We start from the raw sequence: 27,877 nt of genomic DNA on the forward strand, positions 1-27,877 counted from the left end.
ATGCTGGAATCACTCAGCAGGTCTGGCAGCATCTGTGGAAAGAGAAGCAGAGTTAACGATTCGGGTCAGTGACCCTTCTTCGGAACTGACAAATATTAGAAAATCTAATATTTGTCAGTTCCGAAGAAGGGTCACTGACCCGAAACGTTAACTCTGCTTCTCTTTCCACAGATGCTGCCAGACCTGCTGAGTGAATCCAGCATTTCTTGTTTTTGAAACTGACCTCTTTGTCCAGCCCGTGTCCTTACTGGTCTCATTCCCTTACCCAACTCTGTATCTACTGATTAAACCACAGAGACTAAAAGGTTTTCTCACCCAGTTGCCTGGTTTGATTCCACAAGCTTTTCTCTTGTCCAGTTTGGGCCCTTTAATCTTTGTTCCAATTCCTGCTCGGCATGTTAATCAGAATGCAAGGGGGTGGGGGCGGTGCGACAGGGTTGCGAATTGTTACTTGACGTGTTGGCCAACGGTCCGGCTGCACAGGATAAGGGCCTTTTATCCACTTCTGTGCACAGCTTTCCTCGTGCTCAGACCTTGTGGCAATCAGTAATCAGTCCCCCCCGCCCCCCGCATGATCGGCTCCGTGAATGGTCAGATATGATATCGCTCCTTATGCTAAGGGTCCCTTATCCGGGCTGACACTTTACAGAATAGAACAAGAACCCGCCCCCCGCGGCTGTTACAATAACGCATAATGGTGTACATCCTGTAAATATTTTGATATGCACGCATCCAGGATGTCTGTGATCAGGGCAAATGCTTTAACAATAACTGGTCTTCATTTTAACGATTACTAGTAATCATAAGTATCTGGGATGCTGGTGGAATGCTTCATGGTAAACTGCATCTCCTACCTCCAGATACTGAGAACATATTCAAACAAAGGATTTCCTGTGACTGAGAGGTTTTGGCCAGACATGGCGTCTTACCACCTTTTGGATACACAAATTCCACAACATAGCAAGCATGTACAGTGACTCAGCTAATCGCAGAATCACGAACTGTTACACTGCGTCTCCGAATTCGCCGAGTGCCATTCCCCGCCTTTATCAACCTTCCATGTCCAAATCAATTCATATTAATCAGTTCATATATGTAAGAGACCACTACAAGGGACACAAAACCAGGAGGGAGAGATCAGCACAAACGGGGTAGGGAGGGGTAGAGAAACCAACCACAGGAGAAGGGTTGGGAGAAACAAATTAGGGAGGGAGAAGCACAAGCTCGGGGAGGAAGAGTTCATGTTGGCCTGTGATGTGCGCTGTTGTATAATGTCTTTTAATACAGGAGTCAGGCAGCTTTGGTGCATCTTCCTAAGGACTGAGACTCACCTTCCTTCAGCAGTGGCATGTGGGTGTCAGTGAATTGAATTACTGTTGGTTTTGGTTTTATTTATTATTGTTATATTTTCCTGTGTGTTGTAAAAAGTCATAAAATTGTACAAAAACTTTAGCTGGAAGTTACTTATTGCAATTATGTTTTTGTTGAATCAGTGATATTTAGATGGTGTTTTTCATTGCAGTTGATATTATAGAAACATCACAGAAGTAATTTTTTATTTAAAACATTACTTATCCTTAAATCTTTCTCTTCTTTTGTGTTCTTTCTCTGATTTATAAATGAAATTATTCTTCTCGTTACTAAAGAAAAAGTCAAATATTCTACATGAGAAGAGAGAGGGGTGGAACAAGGTTAGATACTCAAAGGAGGAGAAAGTGCCAGAGAAGTATGGGGTCAGGCCAAGGTGCATCGCCAACTGGAGTTTCAATTAGTAAGCATTAATTTATACTGGAGCAGTGGACAGAGAACTGATTTAAATCGTGAGATGCAGCTCACTGTCTTGACTGACCATAAAACACAAAGAAAAATGATGCGCCTTTCTGGACATCACTAGATAGTTGGTTACAAAGCTCTTGAACTAGAGTGATCTGGATCATTTTGTGGATACTTCGACTATGCATTGACTAATTTTGGAATCTATATGAGTTTTGTGATTTTTACAACATCAAAAATTCCCAGTGTCCCTCAGAATAAAGGTCTTAGAATTTTGATAGTGCCCTGTGTGCCACTTCTAAAGATTATGCTCACTATTAGTACAGTTTCAACCTACCTTCAAATTCCATTCAAAAATCATCTAACCCTGTAGTTACAGAATTGAGTTGTTTTTTTTAATTCAAAAACTATGACTTATTTTTCTTTGAAAGTGACCTAATGACAATAATAAGCTCTGTTATGAACATTTAACCATAGTAGTATTTGGTTAGTTCTCAGCTTCATCTCCTTGCACCCTGGGGCGTATTTTATGGGCCCCGGGAGAAGGGATGGGTTGGGGGGGTGGCTCATAAAATAGCGACTGGAGGAGGGGGGGAGGGGGGTGGCGGAGTGCCATCACCACCTCATTGCCATGCAATAAAATCGGGGGTAGGAAAGGCTGAAGATAGACTTCCTGCCCACAGGCCAATTGAGGCCCTTAAGTGATTAATTAATAGCCACCTAAGGGCTTCTCCCTGCCACTGCTGAAATTACACCAGCGGCGGGAGGGTGTCTCCGTCATGTGGGGAGTAGCCCAGTAAAATAAAGCAGCCTCCTTATGTACTTGGAGAGGGTAGGGTTCTCCTCCGTGAGAAATCTGTTGCCCACAGAGTGCCCCTGGCGACAAAGGCCCCCCTCTGTGAACATCCCTCCCACCCTCAATCACCAACCAACACCCACCTCGCCAGGGCTTACTGGACTGGCCCCAGCAACTCCACCACACTTATCTGGAGTCCAGGGCTCCATACTTGGGCCTGGCCCCAGACCTGCTGTGGTACTGGCAGTGGTCACCACTCCCGATGGCGCTGCTGATACTACTGAGCTGCCGGCCCTCTGATTGGTCGACAGCTCTTGGAGGCAGGATCCCCATCCTTAAAGTGACGGGAACCCAGGCACCAGGCAGTTAAGTACCCGAGCACCACTAAATTGTGCCAGGAGGCCTCCATCGGTAGGGCCGAGGCAGGGTTCCCCTCACCTTTTCGGCCAGGCATCAGGACCACAAAATTCAGCTCATGGTTTGGTATATGCATGCTTTCTAGTTATTGGTTAATTAATTGATCAGTCAATAGGATCACAAGCATTCAATAATCCTGTGTATTCCACATGAAAAATAATTTGAATCCCAATATTTTCCAGAAAATAGTTTAAGAATTAAGACCACTGTTTGATATAAAGTTGTTTTCATGGATTACAAGTTCACACGTATAGTAAGCAATTTTCGGAAGATGTCTCAACTCCATTCTCCATTGCTGCTGAGCTGATAGGATGCAACTCTGGTTTTACATCCTATTCAGAAAAATATAATTGTGAAACAAAAATTTTGAATGATATCAACTTTGTTGACAATATTGCTTTCTAAAAAACAACTCATAAAACAGGTCCAATAAAAATGTAAAAAAAAGCAAAAAGCTTTCTTAGCAGCACTGGACTCTAGATTGCAATAGCATTCTTAACACCTGGTATTGCTAAATGACATAATTCCTTCATTAACACAGTGTTTGAATACACCTAAGATCAGCCTGAAGACCAGTCAGATGGAAACAAATTGTAGCAGTTTGACACATTCCTGATTATGATGATGGGCAACAAAAATGTTAATTCCTATTTAATGTTGTCTTTTACTACCTTGGTGACAGCCGCCAGTGCCACACTCAAAAAATGTAACAGGTGGTAGAATGTGGTATATGGCTTCAATTTCTTGTATGATGAGCTTCTGATTTCAAATATTCCACCTTGGGCACTTCTCATGCATTTCCAAAGTGAGTATTGTGAAGAAAACAAACAAATTGTAAATTATATTTGAACACATTGATCTAAGTTCACATTTCAGCACACTACTGAGAAAGAACTGGAGTGTCAGAAATGCTGTTTTTTGGATGGGTAATTAAGCCGGGATCCCATCTGTTGACTTGGCCACACGTTCCCATGGTACTTTTCGAAGAAAGCATGGGAGTTCTTCTAGAGTTCTGGCAGACATTTATCTCACAACCAACAACACTAAACAGATTTACTGGTCATTTATCTTGTTGGTGTTTGTGGAACCTTGCTATGTGCAAATTAGCAACTGCATTTGCCTACATAACCAACAATGACAATACTTCAAAGGTAATTAATTGTGCGCAAGCCCTTTGGGCCATCTTGAAGACATAAAAAATTGCTGCATAAATGCAATTCCTTCCATTTTTACCAAAATTGGCAGAAGCTCAAATAATGACAAATATGCAATTAGATTCAAAGATATTTGGACTTTTATGATAACTCAGTACCAGATGTAGTTCCCTTTATGAATATAACAGTTTTTATAGGAACAAGAAAGCAAATGATTGAGTATGTGTTAAATGGAACAGTTATACAATATGCTTATCAGAATGAAATCTAGGGTTTATTGTGAGTAAGTGCATAAAATGTATCAGCCAGTCATTTGCTGCAGTTAAAAAGAAGCCAAATACGATGCTAGGTTGCATTCACAGAGGTACAGAGTATTTATCTTCCATATTGCTGTGGCAAGAAATGAAGCTGAAGCAAAATTGAGGTATTTGGGTAAAGGGTTGTTGTGTTATTGCTTTCTTCAGCAATAAGGTTCCAAACAATCCCGAGCTGAATGGTAGTTAAGTAGTGGGTTCTTTATTGTGAAGTAACAAATTTACAAGAGAACTGTATAATACACAGGTGACTAGGTGACCAACACGACTCCAACTTCTCTAACACACATTCGTTGACATTACTTCCTGTGATGATGTATGAAGTACTTTTTTTTATTCGTTCATGGGATGTGGGCATTGCTGGCTAGGCCAGCATTTATTGCCCATTCCCAATTGCCCTGGTGGTGCTGAGCTGCCTTCTTGAACCGATGCAGTCCTTGGGGTATAGGTACACTTAACAGTGCTGTTAGGAAGGAAGTTCCAGGATTTTGACCCAGAGACAGTGAAGGAACAGCGATATAGTTCCAAGTCAGGATGGTGTGTGGCTTGGAGGGGAACTTGCAGGTGGTGGTGTTCCTATGCATCTACTGCCCTTGTCCTTCTAGATGGTAGAGGTCATGGGTTTGGAAGGTGCTGTTGATGGAACCTTGGTGAATTGCTGCAGTGCATCTTGTAGATGGTACACATTGCTGCCACTGTGCATCGGTGATGAAGGGAACGAATGTTAAAGGTGGTGAATTGGGGGCCAATCAAGCGGGCTGCTTTGTCCTGGATGGTGTCGAGCTTCTTGAGTGTTGTTAGAGCTGCACCCATCCAGGCAAGTGAAGATTATTACATCACACTCCTGATTTGTGTCCTGTAGATGGTGGACAGGCATTGGGGAGTCAGTAGGCGAGTTACTCGCTGCAGAATTCCCAGTCTCTGACCTGCTCTTGTAGCCACAATATTTATGTGGCTGGTCCAATTTAGTGACCTCCCAGGGTGCTGATAGTGGGGGATTCAGCGATGGTAAGCCATTGAACATTAAGGGGAGATGGTTAGATTCTCTCTTGTTTGAGATAGTCATTGCCTGGCACTTGTGTGGCGCGAATGTTCCTTGCCACTTATCAGCCCAAACCTGGATGTTGTCCAGGTCTTACTGAATCTGGAAACAGGCTGCTTTATTATCTTGTTGTGAACATGCTTCCATTGTGAATATTTTTTGAGGACTTGTATTTAAAAGACTGTGGAAAATACCTGAGGAGATGCTGGACTTGTTTCTTTTTTAAAAGGGTCACTAGAAGGACACTTGGGACTTTGTTTAAAAAACAACACTTACTGAAAGTCACATATCTTAAGCTAAGTAACCAGCTGGAGCTTTCTGGACGATGGAACTATTTGGAGTTGTTTACAGAGAAGTCACATGTCTAGATTTATGGCTCGGGGTTTTGTTTTTGTTTTTGGAGATTGTTTGGAGGTGTGTATCCTGCTAAGAGAGAAGTCACTCAATTCATCCTGTTCCACCTCTTTGAGAAACCCTGAGAATCCAGTGTGGTAGCTGAACCCACTGATGCAGTAATTCTCCCGAAAAGCCTGCAAGATTACTCCTCAACGTCTCCTGAGCAGAACTGCTCCAGAAAGATCCCAGTGACAACTGTCTACATGTACCTGGACGCCAGACCAAAAGTCACCTGGAACATTTCATATCTTATCCTTTTTTCCTTCAAGAATTAACAAGTATTTGGCCAAAGTTTTTTTTTTGTAAAGTTTATCTCTGCAGAGAAAGCTCTTTATTTTTTCTCTAACCAGTGTGTGCGCGCGCGTGTATTGGGTTATTTAGAAGGGAATATATTTATACTTTCATATTTCAACCTGTGTGTTATTAAGCTTTACATTTTTATTGGATAAGTCTTGTTTGATAAATGAATAATTTTTTTGTTTGTTAAAGAAACCTAGTTGGTGGATTTGTATTCTGAAACGGATAGATAAAAGTATATAATTGGCCACATCCATAACTGGTTAAAAGTAATTTTAAATATATGTTGTGATCAGTGGAGTAGTGGTACTAGAGGGAGACAATGCACTCCTCCAACCTCAGTCATACATTCTGAGGAGTCACGAATGGTGCTGAACGTTGTGCAATCATCAATTAATATCCCCACTTCTGACCTTATGATGGAGAGACAGTCATTGATGAAGCAGCTGAAGATGGTTGGGCCTAGGACACTACCCTGAGAAACTTCTGCAGTGATGTCCTGGCACTGAGATGATTGATCTCCAACAACCACAACCATTTTCCTTTGTGCTAGGTATGACTCCAACCAACAGTGAGTTTTCCCCTGATTCCCATTGACTCCAGTTTTGCTAGGGCTTCTTGATGCCATACTCAGTCAAATGCTGCCTTGATGTCAAGGGCAGTCACTTGCACCTCACCTCTGGAGTTCAGCTCTTTTGTGCATGTTTGGACAAAGGCTGCAATGAGATCAGGAGCTGAGTGGCTCTGGAAGAACCCAAACTGAGCATCAGTGAGCAGGTTAAACTGATATCACGGCATTTCCCTGTCCTTAAATGGAAATGCACAAAAGATAAACTATGTATATAATGAAACAGAACAGTTTTAAACAATATTTACATATGCATTGACTCTTATGTTCTTTAATCAAGTGACTCTGAAGCGTGCAGATGATCTACTGACTCGACCCTATCTTGTCACTGTGTAGTTCGGTTGAGAACTAGATTTGTCAAACTTTTTTCTCTTGACCTGTATGTGTGTTCTGATAGTCATCCTGTGCTTGAGCATTACACTTGTCACTTTTCTTCTCTATGGAAGTGGATTCGAATATGAATATGTGCTCGAAGCAATAGGGTTATCAGGCACGATGTTGTTAGCTAGTTCCCTCAGCTGACATCTGTTTCTTCTTTGTACTGCTCCTTTAGGGGTGGTTACTTCATATGACCTTGGCTCGTTGCAGACTTTGGACACTTCCGCAGGGAACCATTTCCTCTCGTGGATGGATCACTGACTTTCTGTCCAATCTGTAACGATGGTAGTTCCACGCCTGCATGCTTATTGTGTGCAGCTTTCATCTTTTCCAGTTTTACCAACAGTCTATACGGACAAAAATTTCATGAAATGGTGACTTGGAAGAGTTGACTTGCCTTCCAGATATAATTTCCACAGGTGGTGGTAATCCTGTGTCGATTGGTGTTGTCCTTAAATGTAACATGGCTACATGCAGATCTTGATTAGTTTGTCCACAATTCACAATCAATGACTTGACCGTACATATCATTCTTTCTGCTTGGTCATTCGACCTTGGGTAATGCAGTGATGATGTAACATGGTTCACAGCCCATTTCTTACACATGTCTTTGAATGGTTTGGCAGTGTATTGCAGGCCATTGTCCGACACTGTCTCCTCTGGGGGACCAAATAAACTGAAGATTGTGCTGAGGGTGTTAGAAAATGATGCACATGATGTCTCCTTCAATTGACTGATTATCGGGAACTTGGAGAAGTAGTTGGTAAACAACAGAAAATCCTTGACAAAGGATGTGACAGAACTTTGTACGGTTAGAGTGGTTCTTTATGTTTCCTTGGTTGATGCAGTTTGGTATGTATCACATAACCTTACTACTGCTCGCTCGATGTCACTGTTAATTCCTGGCCAGTAGACTGTTTCACGTGCAAGTCTGGTCTTCTCAATGCCCATATGATCTCAGTGCAACTGTGAAAGAATATCAAGGTGAAGCATTTGTGGAATTAACACTTGTCTTCCTTTGAAGATGAGGCCACTAGATACCTCCAACTCATCTTGGCATGGCCAAAAGATTCTGAGTTCTGTAGGAATTTCTTGTATCGTGTCAGGCCATCCTTTGACAATGAGCTACCATAACGCCTTTAAAACAGGGTCTTTGGAAGTCTCTTCCTGTAGTTCTTCACGTTTCCTTTGTCCGAAATGCATCAAATCTATCTGGTATACATGCATACGAGCATATGAACTAGGCAATTCGGCCCCTCGAGCCTGCTCCGCCATTCCATAAGATCATGACGGATCAGTTTATGGACACAACTCCACTTTCCTGCCTTCCCCGATACCCTTTGGTTCCCTTGTTTGTCAAGAATCTCTGTCTAGCTCTGCCTTAAAAACATTCAATGACCCTGCCTCCACCGCTCTCTGGGGAAGAGAATTCCACAGACACTCAACCCTCTGAAAGAAAACATTTCTCCTCAACTCTGTCTTAAATGGGAGATCCCTTATTTTTAAACTGTGCCCTTTAGTTTTAGTCTCTCCCACAAGGGGAAACATCCTTTCAACATCCACCCTGTCAAGTCCCCTCAGGATCTTATATGTTTCAATAAGATCACCTCTCATCCTTTTAAACTCCAATGAATACAGACCCAAACTGTCCAACCTTTCCTCATAAGATAACCCTCTCATCCCAGGAATCAGTCGAGTGAGCTTTCTCTGAACTGCTTCCAATGCAGTTATACCCTTTCTTGAGTAAGGAGACTAAAACTGTACACAATACTCTAGATGTGGTCTCACCAATGCCTGTACAACGGTACCAAAACACCTCTACTTTTATATTCCATTTCCCTTGCAATAAATGGCAACATTGCATTTGCTTTCTTAATCACTTGCTGCACCTGCGTACAAATTTTTTGTGTTTCATGTACTAGGACTCCCATATCCCTTCCAGCTCTATGTCAACTTCATCAACCTGATGTCTAATGGAAAGTCTTCACACTTTCTAGGATTGGGTAATCTGCCAAGGGTGTCAGAAGTCTCCATAAGATTCCCAGGTTTATATCTGACCTCGCAGACGTACCCTTGCACCTTGATTAATAGCCATTGTAGTCGAGGTGGCACTCTGGTGAGTGCTTTTTGCCATATCATCACCAGTGGTTTGTGATCTGTCTCAACTATGAAATTCTTGCCAAAGAGATAAGTGTGAAACCTGGTGATCCCAAATACCAGTGCCAGTGTTTTCCTTTCTGTGTTGGAATAGTTGGCCTGTGTGGGCAATAAACTTTTCAAACCAAAAGCAATAGGACAGCCTTCTTGCATTAAACATGCTATGATACCTTTTATCTAGTTCAAGAATGGTATCTTTAATCGGGTCATAATACTGCAAACATGCCTCTGTCGACAGTGACTGAAATCGAATGCATGCTCGTGATCCTCGTTTCATAGGAATGGCGTATCCTTTTTGAGGAGTTCCCATAGAGATGAAGGCTTCTCAGAAAAGTTTGAGATGTAGGGAGCTAGGAAATTAAAAGACTCCATAAGTCTTGCTTGTCTTGTGGACTAGGTGTGGACTGAATATCTTCTACCTTGCTGGTATCCAGTCTTAGGCCTGTATCAGAGTAGATTGAGCCAAAAAAGTTGATGTGGCTTGCATTAATGGCACACTTCTTGCTGTTGACTACAAGGCCTTCCTTTCTGGCTGTTTGCATTATGGTGTGCAGATGGCTGTTGTGCTCTTTTGTGCTGCCTGTAACTGTTATATTGTCTGTAATACAGACACATCCTGGAACATTGGGGGGAGGTCAGGTACTCAAGGTAAGTATTTTGTGGGGACAGGGGAGAGGGCAAGGAATTAAATGTACAGTTGTTGGGGGTAGTGTTGGAGAGGGTCTAGATAAGTAAATGTTATTTTTTTTCAAAAAATGTCCCTTTAAAATTTAAATTCTACTGTAGGGCTCGAAGCCCTTTAAAAATGGCCTTGGTGCCTGCGCATTGGCACTGGATGGCGTTACGAGGGATGGACTGCCCGTCCCCTCTATATGGCCTGGGGGGGTCTGGTCCGCCCCGACCATGTCAATGAGCTGCTGCGTTTAATATCATGGCGGCTCCATGGAGTAAAGCCCGCACGTGCGGGCCGCTGTTTTCTCCAGCCACTGCCGTAATATAAAATACATAAAATTCAGCCCAGTATAAACATTAGTCAATGGATTCTGACCAGCTGTTTTTATTTAAACTAAATATTTATATCATGATATATTGGTGTTCTAATGAACATATATGTTATGATGCAAATTTAATAATTCGGACTCTTCTATATTTGCATAAGCATTAGTGATGAAGGGCGGGAATCTTACCCCCTAGTTTTTAAACACCAGCCAGGACCATATGTTGGTCCCAACCCCAATAGTCTATGAGTCCCACCCACCTGCATGGTCTTCCTGAAGGCGGTCACTTAAGAGGCTGCCTCCGGGAGCCCTGTCCAACTTGGGATGGCAAGTGGGGAGAGCCAGTGGAAGCGCCCGAGGCTTGGGCCAGCTGGCAGCCACATTGGGAGAGGTGGGCGATGCCAATGTAGGAGGGAGAAAGCGAGGGCACCTCGAGATGGAGGCACCCTCTGAATATCTATAAAAGTAAGTGTGGCCACAGCTGCCGGGTCATCATTGTGGAAGGGAAACACCTCCACAGGATGGCCTGTGGCCCTCTGGAAGATGTGGCTCCAGGGTAGTAGAAGATAAAGGAGGCCTCGCTGACACTTCGACCTGCCACTAAGAGGCCACCTCCAGCCACCTGCTGGGATTCAACCTCAGCAGGGTCACTTCCACTGCTGGTAAGATCCCAGTGATGTCCCCAGTCTGCCCCCAAGTGACCACCTAATTGCCACTAATTGGCTATTTGTCCCTGCCAGATGGGTAGCCAGTGTCAGTATTACCCCGCCTCCAGCAAGATCACTCGGAGACAGTATTGCATTGGATAGCTGACTCAACACCAAATCCCAATACTCCCAGTCCTGCCTTCAGACCCGCCTCAGCGGGACTGGGAAGAGTCTGCCCAAAGACAGCAATTCTGCTGTGAGTTCAGTGTCCATGGCAGCTCTTAATAATCTGATGAGTCACACAGGGTTTGCAGTAGAAACTGAGTGCAATACCCTTATACCTTGACTTTCTTTCTTTCTGTGTGGCTTGCCCTGGTAATCATCTGTTTAGTGATCCTGTATCACATGCCAAAAACCTCAGAATGTGTCACTGGCCTTTTAAAACAAAAGTGGCAATATTCTTCTCTTCAAATGTGCAGATATGTCTAGGCCTTTTCTAACAAGCTTCCTGCCATCTGTCAAATGAATGTTGGAAAGTAAGTTACTGTACTAAAAGCACTAACAATTTCTCCCAATTTACCAATCTTAAAATGTGAATAACAGCCGAACAATGACTTTCTGATGGGCAATTTATGCTTAATAAGATCCTTTTAAAAATTGCCAAAATTTTTTTGAGAGAAATATGCACTGTTAAATTAATCTTCATTGGTACAGTAAAGATTTCACTGTGAAATAGGTATACTACTTGTAATAATCATTTTTCCTAGGCATTCTAATTTGTATTGATTTCATATTACAGATATTTGACTTATCTGCCTACATTTTTTGGAAAGGTAATGCTAAATAGGAATTTACTATTGTCTTTTGCAGACAATTACTATGGCACTCCAAAACCCCCAGCAGAACCAACTCCACTGCTGCTAAATGTGACTGATCAGATTCTGCCTGGTGCTAGACCTAGTGCTGAGGGCAAAAGGAAAAGAAACAAGTCAGTAAGTAACATGGAGAAATCTGGAATTGCCCCTCCTGAAGAAGAAGAGGAGGAAGAAGAAGCAAGGCCTGTTGTCAATGGAAATGGAGTCACAATAACACCAGGTCAGTATATCAATGGAAGCAAAATATTAGGTAAGACCTATTGTTTTCCCACGCCTTTAGGTGGGGAGATATTGAGACTTCTAAGGACTAATTTTACTAGCATATATTTCATGAGATAGTGGGCTGGAATTTGCTGAGAGCACTACTCGTTCCACTTGCACTTGCCCATAAGGTGTTGCACAGCAAGTTACTGTCAACGAGACAGCCAAGTAGCGCAGTATCCTGTCAAGGGGATCTGGGACCTGTGTGAACAGAGCAGGCAACTGTGTATCTCCTTAACTCATCAGATTGAATAAACATTAATGAGCAGTGCAGAGTCTGAACTAGGAAGTGTAAATTACAATAGTGAATTCAATGTCAAATCAAATACAGAAAGGGAAATAAAGAGAGAGAAAGAAAGATTGTATTATAAGGGAGTGATAAAAATAACAGAAAAAAGAAAGTTATATCAATGTATTTTACTTTTTAAAAAATCTCCAACAATAATTAAAATCTGAAGGAATGAGACTCCATACTTGTTAAGTTAATTTACAGTTCCAGCAAGGTTGTTTGGCTGTATTTAAGACTTACCATGACATTAAAAGGTATTTAAACATGAATGACTTGGCTTAACATTCTATATGGAGCTTAATCCGTATCTACGATATCAGTACAGAAGCTTCATGCTGTACAATACATTTGAACGGGGATCCAGACAGTGAGATGCTGTTTCCACACAGCTTATGAAGGAGTTGTGTATCTTGGACAGCAACTTCTGGATTTTCACATTTCATTGTGCGCTCACTGGAAGCTGCTGACAGATTTGCACGTAAAAAGGGAGAGTGCCGTTGGTCTCACTTTTATTTTCACAGCAAAATCTGGCCTCTTATGTCAACTTGAGTATAAAGCCGTCTGGGTTAGAATTGATTTTAATCAAGTATAAGAAGTCATTTTATATTATCAAAAGAAGTTCATTTCACAGTTGGACATCGTGAAAATTCTGTTTGTCTTGTTTCTCACCAGTAAACAATTTGTCTCCTAAATAACATAAACACTCTTTCATGGTTTTCCAAGGTTTTCTTTTCTTTGCTTTTTCATTCTTTTGTCATGTTCAGGTCTGGGAACAAGTAATAATGGAGACTGGGGAAGAAACTTAGATTTGTTATTATGGGATAGTTACCTTTGTTGGCTTTTTGTCAGACTTTGATTTCATTTTTTAAGACAAATAATACGAATGCAATGAGTTTACTACTAATTTGGATGGATTCTAAATCTTTTCCTGAAATCACCTGTTTTTGACAAAATTATTACAGAGTGTCAGTTGTAAAAGGGTACGCCTTCATAGATCCATAAAAATCAAGGGAAATAGATGTCCATTTTGATGGATAATACATTCACTAATCTGTTGACATGCCAAATCCTCAGGCCAGTATCATGTGTGTGGAGAAATTCACCTTATGACCATGCATGCAATTGTTCCCAGGAGGGACACACTATTCAAATTACTTAAGAGCAACAGTGTATTGCAGGCCGATACTCCACATAATGTATTCTACCTGAAATCATAAATTAAGTACTGCATGACGTACTTCAACAGACATAACAAAGGACCCTGAAAGATGGTTTGAACAAACTTCGTTAAAGTACGCTTATGTATATTTGGTATAGAAGCATCACAAACCTTCATGAATAAATCCTCTCCTTCCAATTTTCTGTCCTTTTCCAATCCCCCATTGTAAACAAGACATGATGCGTGACTGAAGCAATCTTCAGTAAGTATTTTCTCAACAGTATTGTTACGATCAGATGAGAAAGGTGTCTAGGGGTCCCTTTTAACCTTCACCTGGTCTTACTGTAACAGGATTTTGTTTTTAAACACACTATGTTTTGAGCTCCTCCTTGGTTAATCCTTGTTCACCGCTTTCCAATTATAAGGCAAAGAAATGAGCACAAACAGGCTTTCTTAGGTTTAAAGAAGAAAAGTGAAATTTATTAAAACTTTAAACTTTAACTCTAATGCAGTTAACACCTACGGATACACGCCGCGCCCCACGCTAGCTTGCATACGCGATACGCACATGCAAACAGAGACAGAAAAGAACAGAAGAAAAAAAGTGGAGAGGTTTGAGGCAATCTCTGAAGAGGGGTTTTTGTTACTGTGCTTCGAGCTCACTGTCGCCCTTGCTTGTAGGCAGATCTTGCTTTTCGTTCAGGTCCAGTATTCTTCTTAAACCATGTTCACTTGAGGAGACTTTTCTCTTTTGGGGTTCATATGTCCTTAGTGGTTTTCAGTTAATTGAGAAAGTGTTGGAAGCAGACAGGAGAGGCTGCGGCAAGCCAGCCAGGAGAGGTCTTGTCAGTCCAGGAGCAAACAGCTTTCTGAGTTCAAATTCTGTTTTTCCAATGTATAACTCTCCTAGTTGACCAGCAGGTGGTCACGTGACTGACTGGTTTGACCTGGTCTCTTCTGTGTATTGAGGCAGGGACTGGTTGCTTTGTTCCAACACTGTCCGCGAGTATGAAAAAATATCTTTCCGGCCAGGGGCTAGGCAGCCCCATGTAATAGGTCTTCTTTTCTTCCCAGCAACAATTTTAAAATTTAAGGTCCATATGGCAAAATATATGTGCCTCATTCTTGGCAGGTAGGGGCCTGCATGACATTAAATTTGAAGTGATTATGACATAACAGCAGCTGCTTCTCTGCTGCTTCACTCAAAACAAAATGTCTGGCAATATTAATTGCAGGGCAAGGTGAGTCTTTTTGGGATGCTATAAATATAGTAGTAGCTACAATGAGAATTCTCACACTGAAGAGTGCCTGCAGAGTCTCATCGACAGGTTTGCGGCTGCCTGCAGTGAATTTGGCCTAACCATCAGCCTCAAGAAAACGAACATCATGGGGCAGGACGTCAGAAATGCCCCATCCATCAATATTGGCGACCACGCTCTGGAAGTAGTTCAAGAGTTCACCTACCTAGGCTCAACTATCACCAGTAACCTGTCTCTAGATGCAGAAATCAACAAGCGCATGGGAAAGGCTTCCACTGCTATGTCCAGACTGGCCAAGAGAGTGTGGGAAAATGGCGCACTGACACGGAACACAAAAGTCCGAGTGTATCAGGCCTGTGTCCTCAGTACCTTGCTCTATGGCAGCGAGGCCTGGACAACGTATGTCAGCCAAGAGCGACGTCTCAATTCATTCCATCTTCGCTGCCTCCGGAGAATACTTGGCATCAGGTGGCAGGACCGTATCTCCAACACAGAAGTCCTCGAGGCGGCCAACGTCCCCAGCTTATACACACTACTGAGTCAGCGGCGCTTGAGATGGCTTGGCCATGTGAGCCGCATGGAAGATGGCAGGATCCCCAAAGACACATTGTCCGGCGAGCTCGCCACTGGTATCAGACCCATCGGCGCCCATGTCTCCGCTTTAAAGACGTCTGCAAACGCGACATGAAGTCCTGTGACATTGATCACAAGTCGTGGGAGTCAGTTGCCAGCGTTCGCCAGAGCTGGCGGGCAGCCATAAAGACGGGGCTAAAGTGTGGCGAGTCGAAGAGACTTCGTTGTTGGCAGGAAAAAAGACAGAGGCGCAAGGGGAGAGCCAACTGTGTAACAGCCCCGACAAACAAATTTCTCTGCAGCACCTGTGGAAGAGCCTGTCACTCTAGAATTGGCCTTTATAGCCACTCCAGGTGCTGCTTCACAAACCACTGACCACCTCCAGGCACTTATCCATTGTCTCTCGAGATAAGGAGGCCAAAGAAAAAACAATGAGAATATGATGTGATCTGAGTGGCATGCTAGTAGCGCCATACTTTGGTGCATTCATGTGGTTAAACCCCAAATTCCAAGCAAATTGAGCTCTCACTCTCAACTATACTATCCGAAAAAGAAAGGATGAGTATATCATGAGTAGGGTCGTACCAAATTCATGGTCAAAGTTTATAAACTTCACGGTCACACCATTTTAAGAATTGTGAATTTTATGATTTCATGTATTTAAATCGTGAATTTCTCGGTGCCGCAAAAAACCACGAAAATAATCTATTTGAAACAAAAAAAAGACAAGGGAGGTTTCTGGTTTCAAATGACATTTATTGTATGCTCAAAAGCTATTGTAAAAAACTGACTATAAACAGGTCACATTCTTTATTCACCGAAGTCAGTGGCTGAACGTGAGCATGGAGCGACCCACAACTGTCTCTTTCTTTAATCCCCGTCTGTGCATTGTGAACACCTGTCCGTGTTTAGACACAGCTCTCTCCACGTCCACAGAGTTTGTTGGAATTGTCAGACAGTGTTGTGCTAGCCTTTCAAGGTGGGGGATTCTGCATTCCACAGAGTTCCAAAACTGCAGCACAGGCTTCTTTTGCAATGCTTTTATAAGCAGGAATCTCTATCCTATAGTTCTTGTTTGATGCGATTCCTGGCTTTGATGAGTTTAAATCCACCATCAACAGGTGCATTTGTGCAGGGTCAAAGATACGCACTGCATAAGGTATTTGAAACATCTGAGCTGCTTTTTCTTCACTGCTTGACTTTTCCCCTGTAGCAGTAATTTTAGCTTTTTTGCCATGCAAGAAACAACCTGTTGAGCACAGGCATTTAATTCAGTGTTATCAGAGTGTTGTTTGTTTGACAGTGCCTCAGCCCAGAACAGTACATCCATTAATTTATTGTAAGCTTTGTGGATTGTGACATGTAGCGATTCAAACCAAGGGATTAAATCCATCAGTCGTGTAGCATTCTTGGCAACAAACTGAACCTCCTCATTAAGTTGAGCATCATTTGAAGGATTACAATGTCTGTTAAAACCTGTGTTTTCTGTGTCAGTGTGAGCTCTTGTGAGATGAAGACTGAGTAGTATTTCAGGTGAGCTGCATGATATTTTACCACCCGAATCTAAGAATTCCAACATATAATTACTGGCTCTGGAGGAAGGGCGATGTTTTGTTCCCCAATTTCAGCCGCATTTGCGATGTGTTGCCTGTATCGAAGCTTGTGGCTGGGGCAGTGTTTGAAGATCTTTTTAATGTAGTCGACCAGTTTGTTGACTTTACCAAACTCGCTTTTCCACAACTCACTGGCAAGAGAAATTATATGTGCATTACATGTAATGTGGACAGCATTAGGCCTTACATCTTGGAGCACAGATTTGAAAGATTTTGTCATATAAGTTGCATTGTCACTAATGAAAGCAGACTCTTTGGTGAAATCTGTATCATATTTTGAAACAGTTTTGATTATCGCTTGGGAAACTTGGGTATAATTAACAGCTTCTAAGTAGACACAGTCTGCGAGCACCATTGTTAGCTTTCTTGCTTGTACATTTTCGGCCTTATCAGACATAAAATCATGCAGCACATAGTTATCTTGCTCATTGGTGGACTTATCACAAATTATTGTAGAAAATGCACGTGTATCAATCTGAGACTTCATCACCTCACCATGTGTAGCAAAAATCTTTGGTAGATAGTCCTGTTGTGGTTTATTTGCACTTGGCAAGCAACCACCATTTTGCTCATTGCATTGAATGAATTCCTGCAGCTTTGGGTAGTCAGGTTTTTTCAATGTTGTGTTGGTCGTTGCAAAAACATCCACAAGTTCCATTGTAACCAACTGACAATTTTCTGAGCTCTCTGTTGCCTTCTTAAAATGAGATGAAATTACTGCTTGTTTATTTGCGCGTTCGTTTTCCAGCAGTGTGGTGTTGGATGCTCTCTTTCTGCTGTGATGGCTTTCGGACTCTAAGTGGCACAGAAATGTTTCTTGCCATGTGTGATCCAACGTAACATTACAGCTTGTACAAAACAGTATTTTCTACATCGGCATGCAGAATTTGGCTTCGAAATTCTTTCACTCGATGTGCTGCAGTAATGGTTGTGGCCATTTTTGATTTGCTCATTCTGGCATTCTCACTTGTCTGCGAATACTTGAGATTACTTCTCTCAAAACTGCACCGGAAGCCGTCCCTCATCTACCAATCAGTGAGTTGAGCCTTGTGTCAATCACTAAAACGCATGATGTTTGCAACATGCCCAGCAATCAGTGAGGTGGGCCTCGTGTCAATAAATAAAATGCACAAAGTTCACAAAATGGCCAATTTAACGGAAGACCCGAGATTTCACGATCCATGATGCATTTTTCACGGCTGTGAATTTGGTAGGACTCTAATTATGAGGGTGAAGCGGGAAAGAAGCTGGAAGATGGACAAACTGACCCTTTTCCCAAATACCTCCAAGCCAGCGGTTCAAAAATGGTGTAGCTACGGACCTGGGAAACAGGTTCTTATTTCCATCTGCTCGACCGAAAGGTTCAAGTAAAAATGGAAAATAAAAGAGTACGTGAATAGATGTGTACAATTGTAATGTTATTTTCATGTTGGTCTGAAGTAAAATTCATTGTATGTACACAATTGCAAATCATTATTGAAGCCACTTCTTCTCATTATTCCATCACAGCTGTTGTTTTAGCCATAGTCCCAAAGGACCATTGGCACCTCTCCCATTTGAGAGAGACAGTTGGTGATATCTAGCTTGAGGTTCACCACTGCACAAGCATGGGGTAAGGCGAGGAGGCAGGCCTCCATGAACTACCACAGCCAGTATGGGGATTGAACCTGCGCTATTGGTGTCTTTCTGCATCACACATTAGCCATCTAGCCAACTGAGCTAACCGACACCAACCCCCCCCCCCCCCCCCCCCCCACCCCCACAACATCACAGCTGTAGCAAAAGGAAATTGCTCATTGTGAGTTGGTTGGCATAATAATAGATGATCCATATCATGACATCTCTGTAATAGCAAGGCATATTGTTAGTTGGCACCAGTCCAGTTCGTGAAGGTGTTTACAGACTTCCAGTATGCCTTCTGGGGGTTGTTTTAGCTTTGATCTATGTTCTTTTCTTTTTTATAGAGTGCTTAGTTAGTGTTCCAATGAGTGCAAACTCTCAATATAGTTTCAGTCCTTGTCAATGAGCAGCTTGGTACTCGTGCAAAAAGGTTGCATCGACATTTCATTAATAGAAAGGCCAAATAAAATGTCAGTTTCAGCAGATGCCCTGACTTATTGGAGATGTGTGAGACTGATGTGTTAGATGATCAAAGACCGTTTTTATGGAACCTAGAACAAAGATTCACTGATGGTGTCATTCCATAGTAGAGTGATTGTTTAGAAAGGAGCAGAAACTGTCAGCCTAATTAATATTAAATTGCATAGTGCAAAAGTTATAGCATTCCACTGTATCAGTAGAGTGCTTCCCAATACCTTGTCTGTCCTAACTATTTTCCACTTCTCACTAGTTTACATAGTACACAAGTCAACATTGTTATCTGCTATAACAATACCATAAGCATAAAACAAATTCAGAAAGCAGTAAATCCGGCACAGAGAAAGTTAAAGATTTATATATGTTATATCTTGGATAATGCCCTTTCAGTAAGTATCCCATTTGATCTAACATCGCTCTCATGAATTCCTGCGTCTGGGAGGCGTTCGTAATGCTTTTGTATGCAGCAGTATTTGGCTGTCACTTGAAACATTTTAATACCTTTACAACTGGCATCCCAAAAGGATATCAGCTGCATGACAGTTTTGTGACTTGAAATCCCAGGTATGCTACAAGTGTAACAATAAGTGTCATCCTCCGACAAGAAAAGTAACTTGAAAAGAAATTGCATTCTCACTATAAGGACCAAGTTTAAATTCCCTTTACTTAAATTCTATTTTACTGACATTAGTAAATTGGGATTTTAAACATTGTGCATGTTAATAAGCATATTATATTGTATATATTTAAAAAATCTTGCACTTGGCATGCATCTGTTGCAATACCCCTCTAAGGGCAAAAATTAGCGATGAATTAAAATAACTACTCTCTGCTAAGTTAACCTTGCTGATTTCCTCAAGTATTTAATTATCTTAATAAAAGCAAAATACTGCGGATGCCTGAAATCTGAAACAAAAACAAGAAATGCTGGATTCACTCAGCAGGTCTGGCAACATCTGTGGAAAGAGAAGCAGAGTTAACGTTTCGGGTCAGTGACATTAACATATTGTTTGCCTTTGCTCCGTGACCTTTTGGTCAGCTATGTGGCCTGGTCCAATCTGCACCTTCTCCTTTGTTATCTCTTGCCCAACCCCCACCTCACTTGTTTATAATCTGTGACTTTTCTAATATTTGTCAGTTCCGAAGAAGGGTCACTGACCCGAAACGTTAACTCTGCTTCTCTTTCCACAGATGCTGCCAGACCTGCTGAGTGAATCCAGCATTTCTTGTTTTTGTTTAATTATCTTAATATAGGCCGATGAAAAGTAGTTTTTTCACTAGCAGATACCAAAAGCTACCAATGAAACAAGCAATCATCATAAAACCAAGCAATCAAATCCCTCAATACTTTTCATACAAAATTAAAACAAAAAATACTGAAAATACTCAGCAGGTTTGGCAGCATCTGTCGAGAGCAACAGAGTTAATGGGATGAATTTTAATGGATTGAAGTGGACAGGACGGAGGCATGGGGGGGGACATAAAACAGGAAGTCTGACATCATGAAGTCCCATCCCAATTTTGTCCATGGAGGGCGGAGGTCTGACAGTGACACAGGAGGCAGGTAATTTAGATGCTTTAGAGACCAATTGAAAGCGATTTTCTGGTCTGGACTGAATTTTATAAACAGCGCACAGGTCTCACCGGGCTTCAGAAGCTTGCCTCCTTCAAGGAGGCGGCATGGAGATGGGAGAGCATGGCTGGCTGCAAGAGGGGGCCTTCGGGAAGGCAACCATCGAGGGTCTGAAAGGATAATGAAGGGAGGGCTTTGCATATTGCGTTAGGAGTAAGGGGAAGGTTAGTTGAGCTGCAGGGGGTCCATTACAAGGGTGGCAATGGGCAAGTGACACCTAGGCAGGACTCACAAGTGTGAGCAACAAGAGGGGACCACTGACAGGGAAGGACTGCATTTCAAGGAGACGCCACCACCTGCCATGGGCCTCATTCATGCTCGCTTCAGGAAACCCGTTGAAGACGAGGTGCAGCTGAGTGGGAAGGAGGGCCAGGCACCTGCAGTAGGACCATAACGGCGTGTGAGGCCACAGAAGGGTCAGCAGCGGCCTCTGGATGCTGGAGAAGGGTGCAGAGGAGAGAGAGAGGGAGCTGTCTCACAAAGAAGGAGGTTCTCCCCCGAAAGGATCGGCAGGTCGAGGCTTAACTATCTGCAGATGTCCGAGAGGGAGTGCCAGCGAAGTTTCCACCTCACCAGGGAGGCCGTCATTGACTGTGCCATGATGCAGGATGATCTGTGCCCCAGGGGACCTGGTGACATTTAAATGCCAGTAGCCCTGAAGGTCACCGTGGTGCTGAACTTCTATGCCACTGTATCATTCCAGATATCCACAGGGGACATACACTGCAATTAGATTAGATTAGAGATACAGCACTGAAACAGGCCCTTCGGCCCTCCGAGTCTGTGCCGAACATCAACCACCCATTTATACTAATCCTACACTAATCCCATATTCCTACCAAACATCCGCACCTATTCCTACCAAACATCCCCACCTATTCCTATATTTCCCTACCACCTACCTATACTAGTGACAATTTATAATGGCCAATTTACCTATCAACCTGCAAGTCTTTTGGCTTGTGGGAGGAAACCGGAGCACCCGGAGAAAACCCACGCAGACACAGGGAGAACTTGCAAACATGTTTGGCATCTGACAGTCAGCAGCCCATTGGTGCATCACAGAAGTCACCTGCGTGCTTTTCAGGAGGACCGGAGACTATATGTGCTTCCGCACAGATCCCAACTCTCAAGCTGAAAGGGCCATCGGGTTTGGGGCCATTGCTGGATTCCCCCAAGTGCAGGGGGCCATTGACTACACGTATGTGGCCACCAAGGATTGGGAACACCAGCCAGCAGCCTTTGTCAACAGAAAGGGCCTCCAATCCCTTAATGTGCAACTGGTTTGCGACCACAGTAAACAGACTCTGCAGGTCTGGGCATGCTTCTTGGGAAGTTGTCATGATGCTTACAGCCTCTCTCAGTTGCTTGGGCGCATGTGTGTTGTGCTCACTAGGTGGTGTGCCCAAATCTAAACTCGAGCACAAACCCACTTAAGTGCAAGTATCTGTGCTGGTGCAGGGTGCAGGAGTATGAGGTGCTGATGGACCCTCTGAGGCTCCTTCATCCCTCTCAGAGGTGGCAGGATCTCCAGTGGATTTGGAGGCTCTCTGATTTGGCACCGCTTGAGCTGCATGAGAGAACAGAGACATGTAAGGATCAAGGGTCTGCCCTCCCGCCATAACACACAACCCAACGATGCAGACCTGTGTGGGTACCGGATGCCTGATGCGCAGCATGGCTCCATCGCTGTAGATGAAGCCTTGTGTCCCGTGGCAACCTGACTCACTATCTTGGGAAGGTGCCCCGCCTCCGGCCGTCTTGCAGTCCAGTCAGTTCCAGCCTCCTCCTCCATCAGTGTTAAGATGCGCCTCTACAAAAATCAACAGATTTCTTTACATATATATTATCTCAAACACTGGTAACATAGATTTTTAGATGTTTTGCTGCAATAAATCTGACAAGCTAGAATTATTGCTATTACACATCCAAAAAAAAATCAATGTGCCATCCGCACATTTAAATTGGTGGTGTAATTGATGCGTAAGCTGTTACTTTTAGGATAGCTGTTGATTCTCATCAAAACACTTGCATTGTAAATAGAAGTTGAGAAAGAATTTCAGCACAAGAACTGAACAACACCTGCATTTCCTAAAGTAAAACTTCCAGTGGATGTACTTCAGCTTGCAGTACCTTGATGAGAAAATGTGTAAAAAGGCTGCTGGATACACCGGTGTCAGGAATGTATTGCTGGTGCAAAATTGTGAAATGGAGTGTAAAAAAAATACAAGAAAGTGAACAGTTCTTTTAACTAATATCCTGTAAAGCGAAATCACTCCGCAATGTAAATCCTCAGGGTGGGAAAGGGAGGAACTGAGCATGTTGTAGCAGTAATGATGAGTACAAATAAATGATTTGTTCATCTTCCTCTGAATATCATTAACTACTAGGAGAAAGAAGAATCAAAATGTGTAAATCTTAGGAAAAACTGATGAACTAGCATGTTTTGTATCTATAATATATTTATTTATCCTTTTTGTATTGAATGGGATGAGAAGATAATTCATTGTGTGGATTTGGTCATCACCCTATATGAAAAATAACAGATTTGTTGACTTATTGTGAAATCTGGTGTATAAATAAAATTGGTATAAAAGTTTCAGATCTGCTCGCAGTTAGATGATTAACAGGTTATTTAAAAACTTCAGTGAAGGCAGAGCCTATCTTTATTGTGAGCAAGTATGTTGTGAATAAATACCATAGGAGAAATTTTCATCTGCATCTGTTCCACACGCAATGATCCATATTTCAAAGACTTGTTTGCATGGAATACCTGTGAATATTTTCCTTCCATGTTCCCCCAGAGATCAGTGTTCATGTCTATCTCATATAAACGATATAAAGGCTTCTTTCCCTGACAGCAGTAAATTATCGTGGAAGATGTTTAGGTAGTCTGTCCATTTCCCAATTGGTGTGAATGGAGTTTTATTGTCTTGTTTGGTAGCGACATTACCATGCAATAAAAAACAGCTACTGTTTTGGTGGCTAGTATGGGAAATATAGAACAGAAATATAAGACCTGTAACTGGAAAGATGCAAAGATATTGGTTATGAATTAATATACTACCATAAATTCAAATACTGTCAAAGTAACTGAAGATGAGCTGAAGTGAATGGCTTTCAGCATGGAGCCCCACTGTGCACAGTTTAAGGCAATGTACCTACAGATATGCAATAACTGTTCCAACCTGCAAAATGAAACTTGAAGGTATCTTATGGTAGTTGATTTTGTGCATGTACTTTTATTTATTTAAGAGCTGTTATGTAGAAAAGATAGGGCTCGGCTACAGTGGTAACATCCCAGTATTAGCTGTAAGTCAGGAAATGGTAGGGAGGGAGGAACTCAAGAAAATTACAATCACCAGGGAAGTGGTACTGAACAAATTGTTGGAGCTGCGGGCTGGCAAGTCCCCAGGTCCTGATGGACCTCATCCTAGGGTGTTAAAAGAAGTGGTTATTGAGATAGTTGATGCGTTAGTTTTAATTTTCCAAAATTTCCTAGATTCGGGAAGGTTCCATTGGATTGAAAAATAGCAAATGTAACTCCTTTATTCAAAAGGGAGGGAGACAGAAAGCCGGAATCTACAGGCCAGTTAGCTTAACATCTGTCTTAGGGAAAATGTTAGAAGCTATTATTAAAGACAGTATAGCAGGGCATTTAGAAAAATTCAAGTTAATCAGGCAGAGTCAACACGGTTTTGTGAAAGGGAAATTCTGCTCAACCAATTTATTGGAGTTCTTTGAGGGAGTTACATGTGCTGTGGATAAAGGGGAACCGATGGGTGTATTGTACTTAAATTTCCAGAAGGCATTTGATAAGGTGCCACATCAAAGGCAGAAAATAAAAGCTTGTGGTGTAGGGGGTAACATTTTGGCATGGATAGAAGATTGGCTAGCTAAGAGGAAACAGAGTGTAGGCATAAATGGGTCATTTTCTGGTTGGAAAGATGTAATGAGTGGTGTGCCACAGGGATCTGTGCTGGAGTCTCAACCTTTTACAATTTATATAAACGACTTAGATGAAGGAACCGTAGGTATGGTTGCTAAATTGCTGATGACACAAAGATAGGCGGAAAGTAACTTGTGAAGAGGACATAAGAAGGCTACAAAGGGATATAGATAGGTTAAGCGAGTGGGCAAAGATCTGGCAAAGGGAATAATATGGGAAAATAAAACCTTGGCAGGAAGAATAAAAAAAGAAGCATATTATCTAAATGGTGAGAGATTGCAGAGGGATCTGGATATCCTAGTGCATGAATCGCAAAAGGTTAGTATGCAGGTACAGCACGTAAAAGGGAATTGAATGCAAAAGTAGGAAGGTTATCCTTCAGCTATACAGGGCATTAGTGAGACCACATCTGGAGTACTATACACAGTGCTGATCTCTTTATTTAAGGAAGGATGTAAATGCGTTGGAGGCAGTACAGAGAAGGCTTACTAGACTAATACCTGGAATGGGCAGGCTATTTTATGAGGAAAGATTGGACAGGCTAGGCTTGTATCGCTGGAATTTGGAAGAGTAGGAGGCGACTTGGTTGAACCATATAAGATCCTGAGGGGTCTTGACAGGGTGAATGCGGAAAGGATGTTTCCCCTTGTGGGAGAATCTAGAACTAGGGGTCACTGTTTAAAAATAAGGGGTCGCCCATTTGAGACAGACATGAGGAGAGTTTTTTTATCTCAGAGGGTCATGAGTCTTTGGAATTCTCTTCCTCAAAAGGCAGTGGAAGCAGAGTCTTTTGATATTTTTAAGGCAGAGGTCGATTCTTGATAAACAAGGGGGTGGAAGGTTATTGGGGGTAGGTGGAAATGTGGAATAATCAGTTCAGCCATGAACTTATTGAATGGCGGAGCAGGCTCGAAGGGCCGAGTGGCCTACTTCTGCTCCTAATTTGTATGTTTGTATGTTATAATGAATTATAGCAATGAAAGCCAAAAGTTATTGCAGCATTCTTGTTTGATGGCTGTAAATTTAACTGGTTATGTTTCCAATGTTAGGGTGGAGGTATTTGTTTTAGGAAAAGTCTGAAAAAGATTCCTATTACAATACCTCTCCTTCTGTCTACTTCATTGTGTCTGCAATGGATCTATCTAACTTGGTTGATCTTTTCTGAACTATGTCCTCACTGAAAAATACATGGGACGAAACAAATATGCCTGTCTCTGGGGAAAAATAAAAAGCAATACAACTCCATCTATGTGGAGTAATTATATGTATTATGTGTTAATTCCTTTCATTGTCCCCTGTTTATTGTTTTATTTTAATGAAATAATGCCTGTCCTTACTCATTTCCATCAAATACGCAACCTGAATACAGTCATGCCAGTTTGTGTTAATATTTATCTATCTTTATCCCAGTCATTGTTTTATCAATTGTCCGCAATTGAAAATACTTTCTTCCTCTCAATAATAAATTTATAAATACAGTATCAGTTGAACTAATCTCTCTAAATTTGTAATAATTTACAATGCATTAATCTTCTTTTAATTATTTTGCTAATTTATAAAAAAGCAGATGGAAACACCAAACTGAATCTGTTGTCAGAACTGTCACCATTGATTTGCAGTTTAGAATCCTCATGATGCACTTAGAGTTAAAAACAGACTCATAAATTTGACAGTGGAAATCGGCATCAAAACTCAGATGTAGAATAATGTAGGATGTCTTGTACCTCAAATGGTAGGCACACGACTTTGAAACAGAAAGTTTTGAGAGGGTCTCAGGGCTGCCTATCATTCCAACATGCTTAACTCAGTTGAGTGAGTTATGTTTGTTCTCAACTGGAATGGACGTAAGCAATTATCAATTCTGCAAAGAGAAAGTCCAAGCTTCTCCTCTACCGCTCTCCCCTTCTCCATCTTGCTGCAGTTATATGTTAATTCTAATATGCCCCAATGCTGCCCTGCTATCCCACTCCCAGGCCTCTGAAGATCACCTAATGGTCCATTTATGTCAATTTTTCTCATTTCCTCTGTTAATTAACCTCATCCTCTTTGGCCTCCTTATCTCGAGAGACAATGGGTAAGCGCCTGGAGGTGGTCAGTGGTGTGTGAAGCAGCACCTGGAGTGGCTCTAAAGGCCAATACTAGAGTGACAGACTCTTCCACAGTTGCTGCAGATAAAATTGGTTGTCGGGGCTGTTACACAGTTGGCTCTCCCCTTGCGCTTTTGTCTTTTTTCCTGCCAACTGCTAAGTCTCTTCGACTCGCCACACTTTAGCCCCGCCTTTATGGCTGCCCGCCAGCTCTGGCGATCACTGGCAACTGATTCCCACGACTTGTGATCAATGTTACAGGACTTCATGTCGCGTTTGCAGACGTCTTTAAAGCGGAGCCATGGACGGCCAGTGGGTCTGGTACCAGTGCTGTAAATTCTATGTTAAGAGACTAATATTTCATTTAACATACATCTGTAGGCGTGCAGATTTAAGTAGCTGCCAGCCACATGACATCATGAACAGTATTGAGAAATTCTAAGTCAGATCCTTGGGGATCCTGCCATCTTCCATGCGGTTCACATAGCCAAGCCATCTCAAGCGCCGCTGACTCAGTAGTGTGTATAAGCTGGGGATGTTGGCCGCCTCGAGGACTTCTGTGTTGGAGATACGGTCCTGCCACCTGATGCCAAGTATTCTCCGGAGGCAGCGAAGATGGAATGAATTGAGACGTTGCTCTTGGCTGACGTACGTTGTCCAGGCCTCGCTGCCATAGAGCAAGGTACTGAGGACACAGGCTTGATACGCTCGGACTTTTGTGTTCCATGTCAAAACGCCATTTTCCCACACTCTCTTGGCCAGTCTGGACATAGCAGTGGAAACCTTTCCCATGCGCTTGTTGATTTCTGCATCTAGAGACAGGTTACTGGTGATAGTTGAGCCTAGGTAGGTGAACTCTTGAACCACTTCCAGAGCTATTGATGGATGGGGCATTTCTGACGTCCTGCCCCATGATGTTCGTTTTCTTGAGGCTGATGGTTAGGCCAAATTCATTGCAGGCAGCCGCAAAGCTGTCGATGAGTCTCTGCAGACACTCTTCAGTGTGAGATGTTAAAGCAGCATCGTCAGCAAAGAGGAGTTCCCTGATGAGGACTTTCCGTACTTTGGTCTTCACTCTTAGATGG

At 42.4% G+C, this 27,877-nt stretch overlaps 1 protein-coding gene across 20 annotated transcripts in view; it reads left to right on the forward strand.

Moving 5' to 3' along the window:
• Positions 1-27,877, forward strand: part of magi2a (membrane associated guanylate kinase, WW and PDZ domain containing 2a) — an 899,048-nt gene that overhangs the window by 664,093 nt on the left and 207,078 nt on the right. For all 20 annotated transcript variants that reach the window (XM_068059206.1, XM_068059207.1, XM_068059208.1 and 17 more), the window contains one exon: positions 11,868-12,092. In XM_068059206.1, the coding sequence (XP_067915307.1) occupies positions 11,868-12,092 (225 nt within the window). The remainder of the gene's footprint in view (positions 1-11,867; positions 12,093-27,877) is intronic.

Source organism: Heterodontus francisci, chromosome 27 (assembly GCF_036365525.1).
Source record: "Heterodontus francisci isolate sHetFra1 chromosome 27, sHetFra1.hap1, whole genome shotgun sequence".
Taxonomy (NCBI): Eukaryota; Metazoa; Chordata; class Chondrichthyes; order Heterodontiformes; family Heterodontidae; genus Heterodontus; species Heterodontus francisci.